The 23,974-nt window shown below is 44.0% G+C and overlaps 1 protein-coding gene across 23 annotated transcripts in view; it reads right to left on the reverse strand.

Moving 5' to 3' along the window:
* KIAA1217 (KIAA1217 ortholog) overlaps positions 1–23,974 on the reverse strand; it is a 431,120-nt gene that overhangs the window by 29,927 nt on the left and 377,219 nt on the right. For 20 of the 23 annotated variants that reach the window (XR_006414224.1, XM_044425217.1, XM_044425212.1 and 17 more), the window contains 4 exons: positions 20,398–21,224; positions 9,648–9,752; positions 9,116–9,165; positions 3,287–3,459 (listed from right to left, as the gene is read on the reverse strand). Coding sequence is in view for 22 of the 23 variants with exons in the window: in XM_044425217.1 (XP_044281152.1) it covers positions 3,287–3,459; positions 9,116–9,165; positions 9,648–9,752; positions 20,398–21,224 (1,155 nt within the window). In the remaining variant the exon portion in view is untranslated. The remainder of the gene's footprint in view (positions 1–3,286; positions 3,460–9,115; positions 9,166–9,647; positions 9,753–20,397; positions 21,225–23,974) is intronic. The other 3 variants (XM_044425234.1, XM_044425220.1, XM_044425213.1) reach the window with 1 other exon arrangement.

Consider the following 23,974-nt stretch of genomic DNA (forward strand, 5'->3'; position numbering starts at 1 on the left):
CAGGTTGGGGAAGACTGGATTAGTACTCGCGGCTAGGCTTTGCAAGGCAGGAGGTCTCAGACCCCAGCAGCTCCAGCCAAAAAGCATGGTCAGTGCCAATGAATTTTCCACTTAGCTCTTTTGACAGCTAAACGCCAGAGACTATAAAACCAGAAAAATAAAAGCGCACCTCTTCTAAGGCAATGGACTGAAGACCTAACAGCGCAGCTGCCATACAAGCACCACTCCCAAACAGGCATTTGGTCTGTCTTTATTGAAGTCCATGTACATTTGATATATTCAGACACTTATATCTATATGGATATTTGCTTATATATAATTACCATGCTTTCATTTTTTATTTAGATATTATCTTATTCTGGTGAAATTCACAATTTAACATTGATTGGGAAAAAGTCCAGCCAGAAAGAATTCCAGACTCCTGTCCAAGCTGCTGGAGAGCCGCCAACAGCCCAAGTGGCCAATCCCAGGCTAGGCAAACCCTGATCTCACCAATGCAAGGCTGCACCGCCCGTTATGAGCTCATAAAATAAGCCAGCAAAACCGGGACACCCATGGCATCACTTGGGCCTCATTGGTAGGAGGAACCCCCTCCACCACCTTAAAATTAAGCACTGTATTTTAAATCTGAACAAAGCTTCGTTGAGAACCCCTAAAAACTTACGTTACTTATCTGCACAAAATGTAAAATATCTAGGATAACTTGAGACTGGATTAAAGTGGCTGCCTCCTTCCTCTCCCCTGGGTATAGCTCTGCAGCTGAGGCTTGGCTCTATAAATTAAAAGCGACTTCTCAAACCGGATTTGCCATGCAGCTTGGAATTTTCCTATGATTGAATTATTTAATTACCCTGCTTTTGTTGCCAAGTGTATAATTTCATGCTCTTTTTTTTGGCCATTTATGTAACAATCCAAAGTGAATGCATTGCTAATCAGTTTTATTATACTTCTGATACTATCCGTAGGGAGGTCCATATATCATCAACAACTGCATGTTACTGATCTTCTGAGCCAGTGACAAGGCAGCTAAAGAAATGCAAGGTGGGTCGTAGCTCCTGTTCCTCCTTAACTAATCTGTTACCTCTTAAAAGATTACATTAAAGAAACGCTTTGAAGATCAAAATATGAAGGAAACAATCCCAGAACAAAGACGAACCGACACACCACCCAGTAAGATACCTTTAGACCTTTTCTATAAATATTTACATGTTCCCTTCAGTGCAGCTATGCCAAAGACCAGCATGAACTATTCTTCCTCTTGATGATTGTTTGTGGCGTAGGTCATGGAGACTACGTTTCCTAGGAAATCAGCCTCTGATTGCACTCACACATGCTTTGCCTGGAACCAGAGTTGTGAGCTAAGCAAGAGCCAAACCACATTTACATTTTGAATACTGAGCAGCACAGGAGAGAAAAATTAGCAGAGCAAGCCTACCAGTTGCGTTGGGTTGTTCTGACATTAGAGCCTCCAAAGAATTTCTGGCAAGGTAATAGAGTAGGCAGTGCCATGTTTTGATTCTCTATTTTAATCCCTGGACTGTGATGGCATTGTATTTTTAACAAAGTTCCACCCCTAACCTTCCCTGGAAGGGAACTAACCTATGCCAGCATCATAGACTGGCACAGTTTTATTTCTTTCTCCCCCACTCCGCAAGTATCCGAAAAGAATAATTGTAAATAACTTATAGCACTGGCCACCTCTCATTTTTGATTTTGTGATTTCATTAGGTAGGGATATTAGCTGTAGGATTTTTGTGGACACAGCAAGCCACTTACTTCCCAGATGCTATCTGGACTGTCCCATTGCTCTGAAGATAAGGGTCTAGTTCTTGTAGAATTTATTCCCAAGGGAAAACAACAGCCACAAGAGCACAGTACATGGCAGCACTGCTTTCTGTGGAGAATGCCTCAGAATTCCTCAAATGCGTTCAATCAAATGCCTGGGATGGAAAGACCCCTCCCCAACCCCTTCTCGGTCCTGCAGGACCTAAGCAACATGGATGCCACTCCAACGTAAAACAAATAAGACTTAGGAGCTTTTCAGGTGCAGCAACAGCCATGCAAGAGCATTTTGCATTAAAAAAAGAAAAAAAAAAAGGGAGAAAGTGAAAGAAACCAGAACTTTGGGCAGCTCCAGGCACAAGGAACTGACAGAACAGTGGGCAGGGAGGCTTTGGCAGCATTATAGGACAGAGAGAAGCAGGTCTCCATCTTGTGTGAGCAACCTTGCAAACGCAACAAGGGGCCTCCATCTCCCACCTAAGGTCAATGAAATGTAACCCCAACTGCCTGGGGCATGGCAGTTCCTTATGCTTCAGGTGAGCACCACGCATGGTGGCAATACTGCTAAGAAACCCTTCCCTGCAGAGCACTTCACAACAGGGGGCAGGCAGGGGAAGAAGGGGCAGATCACTGGAATATGGTGGAAAATGCCTCTTCAAATCTGCACTGTTCAAATGGCTCTTAGCTTATTCCAGCATTCTTTAACATGGTGCTCGCCAGATGTTTTGGATTGGAACTCCCATCTTCCCCAGCTGGCAAGACATTTGGGAAGTTGGAATAGTCTGACACATCTGGGGAGCACCAGGCTAGGAAAGCTGCTTTAGACAAAGAATACCAAACATGGAAGTCCATATTCTTTCCTTTAATTCACGAATTTAATTCTAAAGGCCAAGGTTAATCCACGGAGGGCAGATCAATCGGCTATTATCCATGACAGCTAAATGGACCCACATGTGAAAAGGACAATCCCCATTTTCAAGGAGTGCTTATGGGCTTGAATGGCTTGAGGGAATGAGGAAGACACAGGAAAGCCTTTAAATCTCTCCCACCATTCAGCTACTTAACAATTTTTTAAAAGCACAAACTGATCCTGGAATGACACAGTCTGTTTAGACACATTTTTATAGTCTTTGAATTCATAGTAGTTGGATGGTTCTATTTTGATCTTCATTTTCCTCTGTGCACAAAGCTCTTTAGTTAACCCACAGAACAAATTACTAAGGAGTCCACAGGCTTATCGGGAAAACCATCTCTAGAAGGACATCTGTGTTCTCCTGATGAAGCAAAAACAAGTCTTTGGCATCTGGAATACACACATTTACAGGCCCACATGCCACAGTAAAAGCAACCAGGGGTGCTCCAGTTGTTTTGACTTCCATCCATCCTAACTAGTGTAACCAATACTGATGCGAGTTGTAGGTTGTAACATCTGGAAGGCTGCAATTTGCCCATCCCTGCTTTAAAAGGGGAAAAAGCCCTCCCAAGAGTAAATATCTGAGAATACCTGCAGTTGTCTCATCTGGTTCAGCTGGAGGCGGAGATCCGATACATTGCGCTTTATGTCAAAAAGGCTGACTTGCATGGCTGTGGAGCCCACTGGGACAGAGGGGCTGGTGTTCATAGTAACAGCCTCAATGGCTGCTAATGAATTCTTCCCACCAGATACATGAGCAGATCCTGAAAACAAATGACAGCAAATTATTTAATTAAGAGTGAAGGTTCAGCCACCTTCTCTCTCTCTTTTTCTCTCTCTCCTGTTGCAATAAAAGCATTAAGGCGCCCACGGATCGCTTAATTTACTTGACAGTGTGAAAACAATATCACAAATTGTTCCATCATATCCTAGACTGCCTCCTCCTCAGTTCAGTGGTGATGACAAAGAATTGAATGGCGTGAGTGACTGCAGAAAGACAGCAATAATCAAGAGACCACTGCAGTTTATTGAGTACAAATTGATTGTCAAACAAGATTGGAGTTGTCTTTTATGTTCAGATAACTGACGGAAGCTGATCATCTGTCAGTTCAGTCCATGACACTCCAGTAAGCTCACCACTGTATCCAATATGAGAAATAAATGAGCCTGTGGTACCTTGTTCAGAATATGCTACAAGCAAACAGGAATACATGTAGGAAGACAAGCGAGGGAGTCAATCTTCACTTGGCAGGTAGCAATCAGTTGTTTCCTCAGTTACCTGACTGTAACAGCTATTTCCTTCCTGTTTGCATGGAGGGCTCACATGACTTTTGATGCAATAGCTTACCAATTCAAGGGCACAAAAAATGTGGTGGGAGCAGTGGGGTGTAATGGTTAGAGTAGCCTCCCCAAGCAGGTGTCCTCCAAGAATGGAGCTGATAGGAGTTGAACTACAACTCCCATAATTCCCAGGAAACACCAGCCCATTTAGACACCAGCCCATTTATTTAATTGGCCACAAAGAGATAGTTCTAGGCCAACTTTCCTTAACCTGGTATCTTCCAGCTGTGCTGGACAACTCCAATGGCCATGCTGGTTGAGGATGACAGGAATTGTATTCTGCCCAGCACATATGGAGGGGACCAGATGAGGGAAGCCTGTGTTGGAGTGTCAGATTAAGACTGGGTGAAGCCAAGGTCACTGCTCAGCCTTAAGTTTACTGGATGATCTTGATTCATTCTCTCCGTCTGTCTGTCTCTGTCTCTCTCACACACATGCACCCAGCTTCATCTCCTGGAGTCTTTGTTGGGAGGCTAAATGGATAGATGGTGGGTTGCTAAAGCTTCATGCTGTCTTTAGTGCCCAGGAAGAAGGGTGGGGAAGGAACATAAGAAACAGTGATGCCATCTTAAGCACTCTCCAGTGTGGAGAACTTGCTTGGTCCTCCTGAACAAGTAAGCTTGAGGGAAAATCCTGCTACCCAGTGAGCACACTAACAACAGCAGTGTAACTGTTTGTGCAAAGGTCAGCATGGACACTGCGGCACTCGTGGTACTGCATTAGCACAATGTTCACTACTTTCTGATGTACAGGAATGGCAAGGGATCAGAGTAACTGTTCTAACTGGCAAATACAATGATCCAGAGACTCTAAAAAACACCAGAACGCATCTAAATGACTGCTTCATCAATGACACAGGACCTGGATAAAAGTTTTGACAAAACAGCTGAGAAACAAGTCAGGTTTCTGTCTTGAATCGAGAGCTATCCACCTCAGCAGAGTGAAGGAGCCCGAAAGTTTAATGGACGGGAAGGAAAGACATGATCGCATTTAGAAACACTCTCAAACATAAACCACTACACTAAAGATACACCCTGCAAAAGCAGGTTTTGTTTAAATGCACCATTTATTGCATGTTTGCACTTACACTGATGTTTGTATCCCTGAGTGTCAATTTGCTCTGAAACTGAAATACGGCTGGTTGGGGCAGGCTGAGCACTCTTGTCTGGAACACTTGAAACCCTGTTTCATGGACACTGCAGGAGAAATCTTGCTTCAACCACCTTTCCTTCAGAGGCCAAATGCCAACTAGAGCTGCCCCCGCCTTTTCAGTTTTCAAATGAAGTGGGGATTTCCAAGGTGCAAAAAAACCCCCTTCACTCTGTAGGTTTTCCCTGCCATTCTGGCAAGGTGTCTATCTGCTGCTGCTCCAGCTCCAAGTTCCTCTTTTCCCTTCTAATTAAAGTGTGAGTTTTTCTAGATGAATCATACAAGTTCTCCCAGTTCATCAAGGGTCATGTGAAAAGTGAGATAACATTATAGTCCTATGAAGCCAATCAGATTTGGCTATTTGCTGTCTTCACAAACACAACCACTTCTGGAAATGCCAACATGTTCATTCTGAAAAGGTAAACACTTTCAATCTCTTCCCAAAGGAAAAGGAAGGGAGGACTTTAGATGCTACCAGAAATATTCTTGAAAAGTACACTGATAGCTTAGCTATAGTGATCCATTGTCTGGTTATTCCTCAACTTGACTACTGCAATGCATTATAAGTGGGGCTGCTTCAGAAAATTTCTGGGGAACTTCTGTTAATTCAGAATACAGCGCTGGCACGTGGACCTTCACAGAAGCCCAATGTAGCCATTTGTCTGCACTATGGAAAGGGCTAGAATGGATGTATGTGCGTGAACATACACAGCCTGTGCCCAAACTAACTATAAAAGTGGCAACCTAATACCAAGACCATCCCGTCACCAAAGTTTGGTTTCCTGCGCCTCATCTATTCCCCATTTTCAGCTCTGAAATTGGTGTTGCAAGTGTGTGTTTGTGTTTAAGGATAATCTTAAATTGCAGTGGTCCCTTGATTGGTGAAATTGTGCCTCTGTTTTGCAACCTGGACATGAGCCTTAGTGATGACCTTTAATGAAAGAATAATCTAAACACAGCAGTGAATAGTCATCAGCAAGGCTACTTTTTACTCCCTCACTTTGCAGTTGCTTTGAAATTTTAATGTCGGTGAGATCACAAATGGGCTGGGTACCAACCCCATGCAAAGTCCCTGCCTATTGCGCCACAGATGAGCTCTGGAAGGGCCTTCCATTCAGAAAGGGGAAATGAGGGCAGAGGAAACATCCCAGCCTGTTCCTCTCTGGCAGTCATATGTTTCTAGCTGGCATCTGCTCAGGACTAACTTTTCGAATAAAAAAGGAAGCAGCATCTTCCCAGGGGAGGAAAAGAAGCAAAGGAGGCAGCTTGGCAGATGTATGCCTCTTCACCGCCTACCAGAGCCTGCCTGCCTGCCTTACCCTCAGCAACCCCAGATTTAGAGAGAGCACCGCAAGAAAATGATGGGGCCAAATAGTGCCAGAGTACACAGCTAGGCCTACAGTCATCACGACAGGCCACAAAGTCTCACCGACTTCAGAAGCTAATTGCCTGCACATGGGACAAAAGTTCAGCCAGTTTTTCCTCGGAGGATTTATCTGGAGGAAAGACAGTTAAATCCCACATCTAGGCTCTATCCCTGATTAATGCAAATAAAAGCAGGAGGAGGAGCACTCAACTGGGATGATGCTAGTTCCACATTAAAGAGGTCTAAGTCTCCATCTGAGTCATCTGGATAAATGTGTAGTACGTGCCTTATCCTGGCCACAATTCTGCTCATGATCCTTTGTTCTTGGAGTGTTCTTCTCCAGCTGCAAGCTGATTCTGCACCTCACCCAGGGTCAACAGCAAGGGCACCTGCTGAGGCCCACACACCAGAAGGGCCCATGCCCCAGTCCTCCAGTGCAATCTGCTTGTTCACCAGACCCTCACTCTGGCCTGGATGATGATGGTTGTGTGAAGGAGGTGCAAGAGATGCTGCTGCTGAATTGCTTCCTGTCTCTCTGCTTGAAAAGCAAACCAATGGCGGCAGCAATGAAGACAACAGAGAGTGTCAGCAGGGCAAATGCTGGTGGAAAGGCAGGTTCGCTGTGAGTGGGGGACTTGGGACAGCCTTATATAAGGGTCCCCAAAACATGGGGCCAGCATGTCTCCATTCAGGGGGAAAGAACTGAGAGGCAAGCCAGTCGACAGATGTAACCAAACCAGACATGACAGCATTCAATCAAAAATAACTGCATTAATATTTAGGTCTTTATCAAAGTCAAGAGCAGATATAGACAACCACATCTGGAACTTAACACTTTGCATTACCCTACTCCCAGCCCCACTATTTGAACCTGGAGGAAAGCTCCCATTAGTACATGTAGGAGCTTTCTCCCCTCTGCACACAGCAGGTGTGGTGGAGCAAACCTGCTCCTTTGAAAGATGAGACCATGTGAGAATTTTGTTACAGTTCATTTCTGATAAGCTTTTACCCAGTTTACACCATCTGGAGTGAACATGGGCGTGGGTGCCATCTACGGTGAGATCGTATTTCTGAGCTACCAATGTTAGCTCAGAAAAATGGGTACTTTTGGAAAATGTGCACAGAAATGCTTTGGGGATTCCTATGACTGCTACATGCTGCCTAGAGGGGCATCAGATAGGCTGGGGTCCCAGTTCCAACCCTGGAAATGCACTGAGGTCAGAATGGGCTCTGAAAGTGCCTGCCCTCCACCCTTGCAGACAGGATGGTTCTTTCTGTGTAGGTTATGGCTGCAAAGTCACAAATGCAACTTTGGAAACAATGTTGGGGAATTTGTTCCAGGGGGCATGAAGTTCCACCACAATAGGAGGAATCCCAGTAGTGTCACAGCTCCTCCACCTTCTGAACAGGAGCAGAAGACACAGACAGGCAAAACTATGGACTGGATGACTGTAATCCTCCAAGTTATCAATGGGAGAGGAATGCACACATTCTAAAGATGTGCAAAGCTGAAGGGCACACCTGGAAAAACTATGCAGGAATATAAACATGGATTTTCATGCAAAAAGAAAAAAATGAAAGTGCCTTGCTCAAAGCCCTCCTCCCCCCCTCCCCCCCTCCCCCAGAGCCACCTCTGGATAGTTTGGCAGGCAGAAAAAGTGGTGGGTTTTGAATGCCTCCTGAAATGTATTTGCTAATGCAACTTTTCCTGGCTTGTAGCTTATTATCATGATGCTGCTTCATTTTGTCTCTTGTTTGTTTCTTTTGATCTTACCTTTGTTGGTGAAGGTTGAAATGTTTTGAGGTGGCATTATATATATCTTTAGTTAGCAAGTGAAAAGGTTCTGTCCTAGATCCTTCTGAATTTGTGAGCTTTCCATGTTAGGGAGGTTTTTTAAAAAAAAAATCAGGGAGCATATTTATACATGCAACACTCCACACATGCATTCTGCAGGAGCACAGCCGAAGAAAATACTGTGTGAGCTCGTTCTTTCCTTGGCACTAACTCACACCATATCCTTACCTATTGCCAAGTAATCCTTACTTCCCTTGCCTGAGAGTGTTCTGAAGCAGTTCCTCAGGGTTTAAGGGCGCAATCCTATGCACAGCTAGACAGAAAAAGTTCTACAACTCTGAGCATGCCCCAACCTAAACATGCATAGGATTGTGCCTTAGCTTTCCTTTGGTGAGAGCACATGAATATTGAAGTATTCACTTTTCAGTACTGGAGTATTTGCAAGCACACAAACAGAACCTACTGGAAGTAAGCTGAATCTGCACAAGTGCTAATCATGCTTCAGATTTTGAAAGTTTTAGGATTCCAAGGATATTTCAGTTTAGCAAAGTCCATCTCAATATCTTTCTTCTGTCTTTCTCTAAGTTCACACTGCAAAAATGCCTCCCAGCTATCTTTCAGCCCTACCTTGATATGGATCTCAAAATGCTAGAGCCAGCAAGGCGCATTCAGACGGTCAGTGTTAAATGGCCTCCCTTCATGCAACAGGTGCATTTGCACACTTACCAGAACAGACAGCTCATAACTCCATATGACAAAAAAGTCTTACCTAACTTCTCAGTGTTGCTTCTACTGGATACAGTTTTCACCATCTTCTCACTAAACAGAAGAAAAACGGGAGGGGAATTATGCAAATTTGTTGTCAGTTAAGTCAACTATCAATAAATCAACTATCATAAGCTTATAATCTAAATTATAAGATCTCATCTGCAAAACAGGTTGCATTTTGATTTAATCAGCTAGTAGATTCTAGGAACTCACTTTGACAGGTAAGTTTAAACAAGGTGTTCATCACAAATATATACATTTGGCTATATGACTAACTGTAACGCCACCAAGAAGAGTACAATAAATTCTCTACACAGTGCACGATCGTTTCAAAAACTGAAAAGATCTGGTTGTTAATTACTCCATTATGAGCGAAAATCCTGACCCAAACAAAGTCAATGAAAAGAATTCCAAACAGCATCAATGGGGTCAGCATTCTGCCCTGAGTATGAATATATCCCATGAATATTTTTCCCCTGTGGTGATGAATGAAATAATTAAAGAGAAACAGATTTAATGAATTCTTTTTTTACCTAGAAGCCTCTTTGTTATTACTTGTATTTGGCCCTTTTAAAAGCGCAGACTGAACAAGACCAGTTAAGCTGGCAATCTGTTTCTCCATGGCTTGCATCCTCTCTCTGTAAGACAAGAGAATTGTTTGTTAAAGCCAAATGTATTCACTTTAAAGACTTGTGTTTTCCAGCTGAATGGGGATAATGGGATTAGATCTCCTAGGCATTCCCTGGCATGTACCTGGCGACCAAGGCCAATCACATCCTTTTTAGAAAGCCAATCCAGTGTATGACTGTATCCACTAGAGATTACAACAGCTTTACAACAGACAAAGCTGCCTCATTATGACCCTCACCTGCTTGCTTGTGATCTAAGACAGAGGTGTCAAACCTTTTGCAGCCTGAAGACCAATTCAGTTTTGGAGAAATAAACCTTCATGTTGTAGCTTGAAGCCTTTACTCCCAGTAACTAAGCCTTACGGGCTACAGTTCTATCTGACCTAACATGGTGGTGGCATGGAAATGCCAGGATATTGCCAAATGGTCAGGGAAAAGGGAGTGAGGCACAGCAGAAAGCCAGAATGGTACCTCACACTCGCCAGCTTCAGCACACACAGTCTAAGCCTACCTCTGCTCCCTCCTGTGTTCTAGGCTGCCATACCCCTGCTGCAATGTACCTCATTCTCCTTTGGCACCAAAATCTTCTTCCCATCTTAATGCCTCACACCATTTCTCAGGCTTCTCCACTGCCTCCTTGAGATGCTGCACACTGGCTTCAAACTGATATTCTTCGCCCTCAAGGGCACCTTCTCCCCTGTCACTCCGACTCCAGTTCTCCACTCCATGGCACTGCCTCTGCTTCGGCCTTGCTTTGCTTCTTTTTGCTCATATGAAGCCATGCGGCAGTGTCCCCATGCCTCCTACAGTGCCACACTAGACAATTTCCCTTAAGACTTTCCCATTCATCTACCACTCCTCTGCTTCTCTTCCATGCTTGTGGTGTTTCCTTGGAGTCTTTTAAAGCTGAAAGCCCTTCACAGTGGGAGCCTCTTAGAAGAGCAGTGCAGATACAAGTGGCAGTAAACAGGCAAATCATGATTTTAAGACTTGGGGGGAAAAAGTGGAGGAAAAGTGCCGGGTGAATCAAAAAAGTGGCTGGGGGACAGATCCTTCACTTCAATTTCTAAAAATCCCTGGAAGAAGAAGAAAAAAAAGATTTCTTCCCCTTTAAAGTTCCATTTTCTTTTCCATACTTCTAGTGTTTCCTAAGACTCCATATCTTATTGCTTATAAAGGTTTCTGGATCAGGCCTGTTTACCGATTTAAACTAGAATTCTCAGTCGTTTCAGCTTTGCTAGGCTTTCTGCAAAGCTTAACAGTGACCCAGCCTGAAAAGCCACTTCTGCTCCAGCTAACTCCTGCCAAACCATTTCCTGAATGACCAAACATTATGCCTTCATCCCCCATCATCCCCGACACCAGCTTATGCCAGTTATGCCATCAGCCTCTGAACTCTCATCCCTCTGGCTGCCCATTCACATTCATCCAGGTTGGTGATAACTATCAGGATCTGCTTTACCCTTAATCACCTTTAACGCAGATGGGAGGGTTCAATTTCCTGCCATGAGAAAATGATCCCTCCCACCACATGGGTAGCCCATGCTGCTGTAGTGCTATTCATAAAGTGCACTCATTCTGTGGCTTAAAGCACAATGTTTTATTGCACAGCAAACGTGTACTGCAGTACAAAAGATCACACTGTGAAAAGTGCACTGAAATCATGCTGCTCATTTCTTGGTAGGGGGAACAGCAGGAGCTGCCCCTCATCAGCCACAGCAGGAATGACCAGGCAAGTTGGTGACACTCATCTTCTTGCTTCTGGATGCCTGAAATACTCTGCATTCGCATGTTGCACTCTGCGGACAGAATGCTTGAACCCAAAGGGCACATTACCTGAAAGATACACCTAGCAGCTAACCCGGCTTCCCTTTTATATGAAAATGTTGGCCCCACTGCCAGACCTGCCCCACCTGCAGTCCCAGTTCAGCCATCCAGGGTTTACCAGATGGCCACACGCCTTTCCCTGGGTCTCAACCACTCTTCCCCCTGGAGCCAAAGGATGCTTTAGTGCCTTGCCAGCTTTTGTGTAGTTTGTTTCCTTGACCCAAAGGGCTGGAAAGCCTCCCCTAAGACTTAGTTATAGGCAGTAAGACAGTTAAGCTAAAATATGCTGATATTTTTGGCTCTCCCTGTTTTGCCTTTAGCCCCACCCACCTCTAGAATTTAGCTCCTAAGAGGCTCAAGAAATTGAATTTGGCCCTCAGGCTGAAAGAGGCTTAAACCCAAGGCTGGAAGTCTAGCATGTGCAGTAGGGGGCCCTCAACTTTTTCCCTGCTGCAATCCTAGTCTGGATCCATTTACTAGCTAGATCTGTGACATAACATCTATGTTCACCCCAATGTACTGTCAGTTACTCTGGCTGCCTGCTATTTGTTGAGTGCATGAAGCTATGTTAGGCAGAGTGCCAGCAGCTTTCCAGGTCTCAAGCAGGGAAAGAGATTTCCCTGCCACCTACAGTCCTTCAATAAAGGTCCCAGAGTAAGAACCGCAGAGTTCAAATGGGATGGTGGTCACGGTGTTGGACTAGGACTATGGAGATCAAGTCCTGGCTCATCCTCACTAAACCGGGCATTACCTTTAGGTCAATCTACCACATGAGGTTGCTGTGAGGATAAATGGGAGGGAGAATTGAGTTCCTTAGAGAAAATACAGGATGGGAAGGGAATGGAATGGAATGGATGGATGGATGGGCTCCACTGTATAGCACTTCCTTAAAACCAGAGCCAGTGTTCACTGTGGCTGCTGGAGGGTCTCACAGGGGTGTCTCTTCCAGCTTTGCTTCCTGAGAAACTAGGAATGCCCAGGGACTGGATATGGTGCCTTCCACATGCAGGAGTCCTGCCTTCCCCAACTTGGTCGCCAACACTCACCATTGGTGACCACTGACCCTAGTGTTCAAGAATGATAGGAGCTGTAGTTCAAAACACCTGGCTGGATCAAGTTGGGGTAGACTGCTGGATATGAGCTCCCCTTTTCCTGAGTCAATTCAATATGCTGATTGTAAGAACTAAAGAAGAGCAGCCCTGCTGGATCAAATGCAGGGTTTGGCCTGTCCCCCACTTTGATCACACAGTGGCTGATCAGCTGCCCACAGGAAACCCCCAGCAGAGCCTTCCCAGGACTGGTGCACAGAGACACACTGCCTCCAACACTGGAGGGAGCACAGCCAGCAGGACGGGGAGCTATCGAGAGCCTCTGCGTCCCCCACGACTTTGTCCAGTCCTCCATTACAGCCATCCAACCGATGGGCATCACAGCCCTCCTAATCAATGCATCGGCAAGCACCTGCTCTTTCATGGGCTGCCTTCAAGATCTCTGTGCAATGTCCATGTAGCTACGAACCGAGACCCCAGCAGCGCTTGAAGCAAAGCCTTCTATGGAGTGTGCTTGCAAGAAGAGGGTTGCCCTAATCTATTCTCTCCCACTTTGTAGGGACAGGATGCTGTCGTGCTGCTGCTTGTGACTGTCTTCCAAGCAACCCTGGAGTTTGAGAGAGCGGTCAAGAGGAGCAAGGCAGTGACTGCTCTGAGGAGGCTTCTGCCTAGTGCCAAAGTGGAACAAGTCTTGGATCCTGTTGCAAGAGTCTCTTCTTTTGCTGAGTGCTACTGAAAACATGCCTGGTAACTGTCTTGGGCCCTTTGTCTGGAAGAAGCAGTACACATACGAGCCCGCGTTTCCCCACCCAGAGACTGATAACCAAGATAACCCCGAGCTCTGGGGCTTCTGGTGGCACTGGCCAATTTCTTTCTTTGCATCCTTTTGAGGCTTGGAGTGGAGGCAAGACTTTTCCTGATGTCTAACTAGCTAGGGGTCATTTGGAACAGGACATTAAACATTGCTAAATTGTTCTCCACCTCTCACTTTGAAATTATCCAAGTGCTGCTACTATGTTCTTTCCTTTCCCAGAGGCATCTTTTCCATGCTCATTAAAGAGGAGACACGTCATGCCTGATGCAGGCAGAAACTAGCATGTCAGTCATAAAATCCTCCATTCCAGTTTGCATGCTTCGTTAGCTGGTGTGTGCACAGACTGCATATAGGCAGATGAACGCATCTGAGGGAGCAGCAGCAGCTTGGAAAGCCAGCCCCCGCTCATGTGCCTTATTAAGGAAACATCCCAATTTATTTTTTACTAGAATAAAATCCCAAGTCAAGCTCTGTTACATACTCAGAGATCTTAGCTCAGGGATAGAGGATTGTATTTTGCAAGCAGACGTTCACATCAGAGATGAAACAGATCTGGCACGAGAGGAGGGCAGTTCAGAAATAAACTCTCCCAGTTTAGAAAAGCCAGCCCAATTACAAGTTGAACCAAATGCATCTCTTAAATTCACCTCAGCTCATCATGAATTCCTCTGGTGTCAGCCTTCTGTACCATTTTTTCTCTCTCCCTCCTCCTAATCCATACTTACCCTGAAAGTGCACCCCAGTTTCAGACTTCAGCATTTCTGATTTAGAGAGTTCTGATTTTGGGTAGTCTGCGGCCCAGAAAATTAAGTAAAGAATTATGCAATCAAATTCAAAATCATCATCCATACCTGCTATTATTTCAGGTATTGATTGCTGTTTTCTATCATCTACATACCTGTCATACTTGGCCTGACATTTTGTTGCTCGAGGAAGAGCAACAAGTGGGGCTATTCAAACCCCAAGGTGCAGTCAAGGCCTGCCCAATTAGGTTGACACCCAAGGCAGAAAATCCTAAAGGAGCCTCTCACCCTTACTGGCAATGACAAGACAATCATGGTAAATGAAATAACCATTTGCTACTGCCTGCCTCCCTCAGACAGAAGGGTAAGGGCCTGCATCAGACAGAAAATACTGAACATCGTATGTAGGTAGGTAGGTAGGTATGTATGTATAGCTTTTATTTTTCTCAGGATGGTTTACAACAAGCAAACCTTGTTACATAATTTTCTGTCTCAGGCAGGCCCACACTCTGATCAAAGTTAAGACCTGCCCTGGTAATTTCTCATAAGAGAGCTCTCTCTTCACCCCAAGTCCATTTTCTCTCTACTGTCCACAGTAAGTTTAAGGAAAGGGTACACTATATACTGCACACAAACATTTCTTATTTCACACTTTCACGGATAAAATATTTGTTCTTACCATACATCCTAGCAAGCTCAGCATACTTTTTTTTTTAAGCCAGCGGATATGGGGGTCCTGCTGTACATGCAAAACTAACATGAACCAGAATTAAACAGTATGTCCATTCCTAATAATCATGGAATCATAGAATTGAAAGGGCCAGTGGGTCATTGGGTCCAACCCCTGCTCAGTGCAGGACTCCCAGTTAAAGCATCCCTCTCAGATGGGTGGATGGAAACCAATGAGAACTCCAGGCCAGGTAAGAACAGAATACTTAATATAAAAGGAGGTCTGATTTCTGTGATCCCATCTGAAGCTGCTAATAACCACATTGGCACAGTATAGGACAGTGGTGGTGGACCTATGGCACACGTGCCACAGCGGGCATGCAGAGCCCTCTCTGCTGGCACGCAAACCAGGTTGTCCCAGCATCATCCCAGCAGCCGAGCATTGGACAACAGCGCACATAGGGGCCATAAGCATGCTCGGAAGGGAACATTAGGTGTGACTGGTCTGAGCTTTTGCATGTCCGGTCAGTGGCTACCAAAGATATATTTCCTTCGAATGGCTGTGAGTTGTTTTTTTCTAAACTAAAACCTCAGTATATAGGTTAGATTGCTGGGCTGGCACTCTGTGATAAATAAGTGGGCGTTGGGTTGCAGCTTAGGCACTTGGTCTCTAAAAGGTTCACTGCCACCGGGTTGGGGTTAGAAAAATGAGGTGCCCTGGCACGATTTTGATGGTTGGAATTTATTTAGAATGGGCAGAAAAGTTGAGCTGTGCAGAAAAAGCTTCTCAGGGAAGGCTTTTTCAAAATTGCCCTCTTTTTAATGGAAGTTTCACCCTGTATTAGGGTTAGGGGTGTGTACCAGTGTAAGTTTAGGCCAGTGGTGGCGAACCTTTGGCACGTGATCCACAGAGGGCACACAGAGCCCTCTCTGTTGGCACGTCAGCCAAGTCATCATGTTATCCACACTCAGGGAGCTCTGGTTTCATGTAACTACGCTTAGTTAATAAGCTGGGTGAGCAAACTATGATTTGATCTGGTTTTGTTTTCAGAAAGCCTAGTTCCCCAAGTTCAGACAACATCCCCTGTAAACTCTTAGAAGAGAAATAAACAAGAATAAAGATCTACTGTACATAATTGGTTCCATTTCAGATGGTAACAAAGTGGAGGGCAAACTTTTTAATGATTCTGTGCATGGTGTACTACACACAGGAGCAGCCAACATGATGCTTTTCAGGTGTATTTGATCTGGGGCAAGAAACATTCCCATACTGCTGGCTGCAATTGTGCACTGGCACAGACAGCTAAGTCACATGAGGCATCTGCTTTTTGGGTGCAGCTTCTAGCCTTGGAGGGACTAACAACCTGCAGAAAATCTACAATTAGCATCACAGCAGGGGAACACTTTACATTTGCTATGTTAACCCACAACAAACCAAATTCCACTTACTGCTGTATGAAATTAGAGTTAACACAACAGATGTTAGAATGTTTCCTAGGTTAGACAGCAAATAGAGCTGGAGAAATTACCATGGTTTTCAAGTCTTCAGGGATGCTTTTTAAATGCTCCCCAGCCACGGAAAGTCTTTTTTTTCCAAAGTGAAAACAAAGTTCTTAAGGAAGGTGGTTGTACAATTTTACGAATACAACCTGTGCTGCATCTGATCCCCACATTTTCATATTTAGAAGCACTATTATGGAAATGCTCTATTTATCATTGTCAGTTTCCTAAGAATAAACCACTCACTGATCCAAAGTGAGCATTTATGAGGCTTAGTTAAAGGCTCTTTAGCATCTTCAAAAGTAACAGCAGATCCAGCTCCTGGGATCTGAGGCTGCAGGCAGTGGTTAGGAATAAGCTGGCAGGCAATGCATGGAGGGGAAGTTCAGTGAAGACATAAAGAGCTATGACTGTTTCCAGGTGAAACATACAGCATGTTTACAGCCCCAAACAGGCCCTTCTATCCTATTAAGGGCACCATAATTTCCTAGCAATGAAATTAGAAAGCTGGAATCAGGAACCAGGCAAAGAATGTACCAGTCACCTTGATGGTCGAAGTAGGAGCTACTCTGATCAGGCACTGATTCTTGCAGTGGGAACAGCGGGTATATCAAATTTGGACGCCACCACCACAACCTAGACTCCTCTGTGCCTGGACAATCAGGTGGTACCGGATAGCCAATCTCATGCCACTTCCTTCTCTGAGGATCCCAGATCTGCTAATCTCCCACAGTCTGGGCAACTTGATGGAAGCCACCAAGCTAGTTTCCTTTGTGCTTCTTGTTCGCTGTCCTGTCTGCCCAAGGCAGCTATCTGGGAGAGACCATGGCTCAATGGTAGAACAGAGGTTTTTAATGTTTGCTGGATCTTGTACCTAAGGGCCTGACAGAACCAAGTGACAAAAGAAAGAATAAACCAAAGGATGCGAGAAAGAAAAAAAAATGTGCTGGAAGTAAAGCATCTGAAACTAGCTAGCTTTTGAATATTATGTCAGGCAGTCAGAATTATATTTTTTCTGTTGACAAGCCCAAAGCCTTCTACCTCACACTTCAGTGATTCTTATTTTCACTACATATAGTGTGTGAAGGAAGCATTATTTCCACAACGTCCTCCCTAAATGCACACTAACCAGTCAAGTGCAACAACCACTTGAAAGAAATGTGGGTTACGGCTATTCCTTTTTTCTTCAAGGGCAAAATCGAACAGTTCCTTAAAACAGTGAATGGAACAAATTATTTCTGTCCTCAAATAAAATTATGTAGACAGGCAAAGGGCAGATCCAACCAGTTCCAAAAGATGACAGAACTCTAGTCTGTCCTCAGGACAGCATGTCATTGAAAGGAGGAGGGTGTTTTGCAAACTGCTAAAACAGACAAGCCAATAACTTTTTTCATCCCCATTCACTATTGAATGGGCAGGATACGGCAACTCTTTCCTTAGGAATGGATAACAACATATTGTTGCCAGAGGGCGTGCTTCCTGTCTGGGATTCCAGCCATCCCAACCCGTATCTTCTCCCTCCCAGTCCCCCATTTTGCAATTTCCTCCCAGAGCCACTCAGTATGCTCACTGGCCTGTTCTGGGGACTTCTCCTGAGGAGTCCCCCTCAATTTTAATTGCTTTTTAATGTCAAGCTTACTGATACTGGTCTTGTGTGCATTTTGGCTGCTTAAGTCACAACACTCATTTCCTGAACATAGGAAATAAGGGGAAAGGATTATCGCTAATATTTTACCTTGCCCTTCCTATGTATGACTGGGTATGAAAGAAGGAGAAAGCACAACAGTCTGGTAATGCCACATTAGGAATAGGCAGGCACCATCCTTGAGCTCACTTGCTTTTCTGTCTCCTGCCCTCCTCCTCCATGGGCATGAGTAGGAGATCAAATGCTTTTGTTAGGAAAGGAAGACAGCTCTTGCTTTAGTTTTAGCAGTAGCCAAGGGTCCCTGTGATGACTGAACTTGGCAACTGTGGTTTGTTCCAACAATGGTGAGTTGAACAAAAACAATCTAGAGTATCAAACCATGGTTTGGTTCTTCATGCAAAACAAGGAGAGGCAACCACCTGCATCACATGAAAAAGTTGGGATAGCAGATAGATTTGGGAGCCAGACTTCATGGAACTATTTCATTGCTTAATAGATATTCCCAAATGTATTTCTGGATCAACACTATGGAAAGAAACTCAGTGTTTTTAATGTTTTAGATCTGGTTTTCTGAGAACACAATACAAATATTTTAATGAACAACACCTCTATTATAATTTAGCATATGACCACTTTTGGCCACTGTCTTGTAGGAGACTCTTACTAGTCAATGGTTTGCAATATACTCTCCAGGCAGATAAAAGACTCTTATAATTACTAGCTTCCCTTATTGATTTGCAGATTAATTAGAAACCTCTTCTCATGCAAGCACTTAGGAACAAGCCCTTTCATGACCCCAGTATATATTAAAGGCTAGGTAACGGTTTGTATGTGTGTATGTGTGCATGCACTGGGAGTGTAATTAAAACATCCTCCTTTTTACAAGCTGTACCTGCTGATTTCAGCATGCGTTGCTAATGAGTATATCAATTCAAGCTACACTCTTATGCAAAGTTTTACAGCAGAGAGGACAGCCAATGACAAATTCCTTCTATTTCAGAACACCAAATGAGGAAGCATACAGTCACATTGACTCCATAAAGACGACAAAAATCCTAATGTCAGAATGTTAATTTGTACTGATGTGATATATTTTCGCTATGAACACCAGAAGCATACTGCTTATTCTTATGTCATTAATTTTATGTCAAAAAAATGACCCAGTTAATCATTGTCTTCTCACCAAGTAATTGAAATTTATAATAGTAAGAAAATCCCTGGATCATACTACTACAATACAATCAATTTCTGTTAAGTAAAGCTGGCTTTTCTCTTCTTTTCTTTTTTTGTACTTCACTTCTTCCCATGTGAATAAAGACTTGCAGCTTTTATCATTACCCAAGAAAGGCTACAAGCTGGTGCTCTATAAACTGAACATTAACTGCTGCAGAAAATAATGCATACAAATTATAAAAGTGTATTTTCTGTATTCCATTTATCAGAACCAAACTACATGTAACACTAAATGCATCATTAGCAACTACATCAGTTTTGGTTTAAAAGCAGGCACAGAATAGACTTAATTTCACCGGAACTTCAATGCACAGGGAGGGGAGTTTCAACTATTCCTTACGCAACCATAAGCCCAATGAAAAATGTCTCTATGCTCCTAAGAGCATTAAAAGCAAAATAAGAGGAGAGGAGAGGGGCAGTAAGTAGCATGACAAGCAACAGCATATGAACAAGCCTTCTTAGTATTTCCACCGATCCTCTGGAATGCTTTCCCAGATGTGGCCTGATAGATGGAAGCTGGTGACACAAGAAGTCCCTGAAAGACATACTACTGATTCAAGCTTTCCTGAGGTGTGATTGCAGTGCTGTTTTATGCCTTCTGTTGTGTCTTTAATGCACTGTTTTTATATTGTCTTTTATGTATTTCTTTTATAAATCACTTAGAGAATTTCTGATTGCTATACATGCAATACAGAAGTACTTTGTGTAATAAATTTCTTCCCACCCCTATAACATTAACAAGCAAAAGGAGTGGTGAGAAAGTAGTACAAACCAGGTACCCCTCCTCCTGCCTGCTATCAATATTTCTTTTTCAAAAGACCCAGAAGTTCACACTCATGACATACCAAGATCATTTGCATCCAAGTGACAAGAAGCAACTAGGAGCAGAGATCTGAAAAACTGTGGATACACCAGTATAAGTCAGCACAAGGTGGAAGGGCTATGCCCATAGAAACAGTCCTACAGAATAGGGACTGAATGGATATACAGCTCCAGAGTTAGGGCTTCATTTCCTATATAGGCCTTCTGAGACCTTCAGATCAAACTGAAAGACTGCAATGGAGAAGGTGTTTGGGTAGATTTGATCTGACCCAATTTAAGTCCGCTCTCTCAAAATGTTAACGTGACTTAACACTTATTCAGACCAGATCAATATAGTCTTGTTCTGACTCACCTGGTCTCATTCTCTTTGGGTATCACGGTTGTTCCATAGCCAAATGTTTTCTTGTCAGGTATTGATGGGGCTACCTCAGCCATGCCAGATAAACCCATGGCATTCCGTGGCTTGGCTTCCACATACACAGGAGTCCCTGGGTCCTTCTTGAGAGACTGGCGGCCAGGAGATGACCTGTCAAGGTGAATGGTGTGAGGACCTCCCACTGGGGCACCATGGTGGGTATGAATGTCCATCATTCGCATGTCGGCCACTCTGTGAGGAGATGCAGGAGGAGTTTTGGAACTCAGTGTAGGCAAGTGGCTGTCAGGGTATTTCCTGGATTTCTGCCGATACAACAATTGCTCTGTAATTTCAGGCTGCATAGGGGGATTACAGTAAGTGCTTGAGGATCTCATGGTGCTGCGGTGGTAGGCAACGATGTGGTCAGGTACATCAAAAGAATGTCCTGTATGAGAACCTGCAATGCTCATCCGGCCTTCATGGTACAAGTAGGGGTCAGCATACAGTCCCTCATTACGAAAAAGCGTGAGGGTTTTGGTACTCAAGTCCTCATCTGGCTTCACATCCCTTCTTTCCAAGATGGCACTAGGGCTCGGAGAGATGGATCTTGAAGCCGGTATGCCCGAAAGCCTGTCTCTGGGAATTGTTGCATTGCCAGGGCCACTGACTGGCCTAATGTTGCTGTAGGGGATCCTGGACGGGGAAGGGGGCATGGAATGGGGCACCGGTGTAGCAGGCGGTGAAGTTGGAAGAGCATGAGGAGGGGGAGGGGGATGAGCTGCAGATCCTGGCCGAGAAGCGTTTGGGAAGGTTTCTCTCTGCATCTGCAAGATAAAGAAATCCAGCTTACTTTTTCTACCCTGAAGAGCATGCCATGTGTTACTGTTTTAAAAGACAAGACAGACATAAGCAAAACAAAGGGGCAAATAGTGTCATTTCATAGATACAGAATTGAAACGCAGACAAATGTCACTAATAGTGAATCTAAGATGGCATAGAAAAATCCATATTTGGAATATTTCATAAGAATAGGCTGATTAAACAGTGGGTGATCTGCCTCTAACCACATATTGAAGATCTGAGTTCATACCAGGTCATTCTTCTCCACTGAATCCTTCCAACCCTTGTAGCCACAATAAAGTTTAGACTTCTTTCTGGAAAATAGAGAAGAAATGCCCTGCCTTTGGCTATTGCTCTGGGATAGCTGCCACCCCAGAAGGAGGCAAATTTACTTTACATCCATAAAGTTCGTGTTTTATCCAATAGACCTGGTCCATCTTATCTCCAGATATGTATCACACAGAGTTAAATCCGTGTGATACACATGTCACTTGGAGGAGCTACCTGTTGGAAGGTGGCCTTACTAGGGGAAAAAAAGTCTTTCTACAGTGTTAACATAGGGAAAACATGTTGTTTTCCACTGAGTAGCCATCACACGATACCCTACATTGCTACCAAAATAGAGGATTGCCTTCTCTCCCTTCTCCACCCACAAGTTTATTTTCATCATTTGGTGGATTCCCATGCCAGAATATACAGACTGTTGGATCCTATTACACTCATCTCCACAATTGGGAGTTTATCCAGGACTCTCCTTGAGACCAGAGGTCAAAGAGAGGATTTGTAGCCTTAGGCATCAGAGAAAAGGAAGGTAAACAGCCTAGCAACTATGAAAACAAGTGGAAAATAAGCTAACATGAAAAATACATGAAAAACAAAAACAAAAGACAAGCAAGCCTCTCCATATGAGAGATGCAAAGAAGTCCATGACTTCTGGTCTTTCCATACATCAAGCAATGCAAAGCTATGTCTGAGAGCACACAGTATAAAGAGCCACGACCAACCCTGGCATCCTAAAAAGCACAAGTAAGAAGATGGACATCTCCATCCATTGTTCACAGTTCCTATTTTCAAGAATATGCTTAACAGTGCAATTCAATCCAGATGCCCTCCCTCCAAACTAGGGAGAATTATGTGCATCCTACGTGGGGCAGAAGGAGAGTGGAGGTGAAGGTCACCTCCCACTGCTCCTGTCCTGCAGAACACTCAGACAGCCAAATTTGGGTGTCTTAGTGATGCGCATGTGGGAAGGAGTCTGAGGTGCCACTAGGACACCTTGTACTCTGGTATTGCCTTCTCCTCCTCTCCCCATTCCCTGAAATTCCCCCTAAATGCAATTTCTGAAGCTGCTCTTATAACCTCAGAGACACGCCTGGTGAGGTTCTTTCTGCACTGGTGGTGAGGGCTGGAGGGCACTCTGAGCTTCAAGATCCAACTACAAGTTGAAGCAGTTCCCCAACTTCACAGCTGTGTCTCAGATTAATGGTAAACCTCATTAAGAAAACATTTCTTTTGAAGGATGACATATACATTCTTATGTAAATCCATAAGTAGATACTCATTTTCAGTGCTACTACAAGTCCAGTGCCAAACTGCACTAGTGAACACACTGTGCATCTCCCAGCAGGATCTACAACTACCACCTTTTCTAGCTGGGGGAGAATTCAGCTAGTAGAGAAACTTGAAGTGATACCCCAAAATATGCTCCTATGTCAGATGGCTGATCATCCCTCATTCAACCAAGACAATACATCTGATGCAATAATGCATTTTAATTAATTAATTAATTGCATTTATATTGTGCCTTTTCCTCTTTGCAAGGAAACCAAGGCAGGTTACACAACTCCCCTCTCCATTTTATCTTCACAACAACCTTGTGAGGTAGGTTAGTCTGAGAGTCAGTGACAGGCCCTAAGTCACTAAGTGAAATTCATGGCCAAGTGGGGACTCGAACAATCTCCCAAGTCCCAGTGTAGCACTTTAAACCACTACACCAAACTGGCTTTCGATGTGTTATTCCAAGGCAACAAACCTATACTGTTTTAGAAAGGGGAAAAAGACTCATGACTCCAAAATTATCCAGACAACTATGTTGCCTGAGGCATGCTGAGACCTGTAGCCCTTTTTTCTGTTTTAAAATGCATAGGATTGCACCTAAAATGTGTTAGTCTTCAGGAATTCTCCCCCATTTACGCTTACAACAGAAAATATGGCTACTTCTCAAGACTCCTGCCAGTCAAATGTCCAGTAAAAAAAACTTTCCAGGAAGCAAATAGTGCACAAGGCAGCTGAAGACCACGGTGCTTAATGCACCGCACTGTGTGTTCAGGTTTTGCACACCTGCTAAGCAGTTGCAGCTGCTTCTGCCCTCGGCCTAACACAGAGAGCTGGTCGTAACACCTGTCGCCAACCACTTCCCATGCACGGGTGTTTTTCACTTCAGAGTTCCATGGCAGTAGTCAGATAATGCAACTTAAGTTGTATTATCAACTCACCGCCCTGAGACACTGTAAAAGGTGGGATAGAAAAACTTTAAATAAATAAAAATAAGTTCCTTTGGATGGTGTTTCATTTTATGTCCTTCTAAACACCACTTGCCATTGCCCAGAGCTGGGCATATTAAGGGGAAACCAATTCTATTTAATACCATGTGTACACAAAGCCATGATGACTTCCTAGTTACTACACGTTATATATTAACTTTATTATTCCACTCCTTTAAAAAATAATCATT

This window comes from Varanus komodoensis, unplaced genomic scaffold (assembly GCF_004798865.1).
Source record: "Varanus komodoensis strain SLA01 unplaced genomic scaffold, ASM479886v1 scaffold15, whole genome shotgun sequence".
In the NCBI taxonomy this organism is placed as follows: domain Eukaryota; kingdom Metazoa; phylum Chordata; class Lepidosauria; order Squamata; family Varanidae; genus Varanus; species Varanus komodoensis.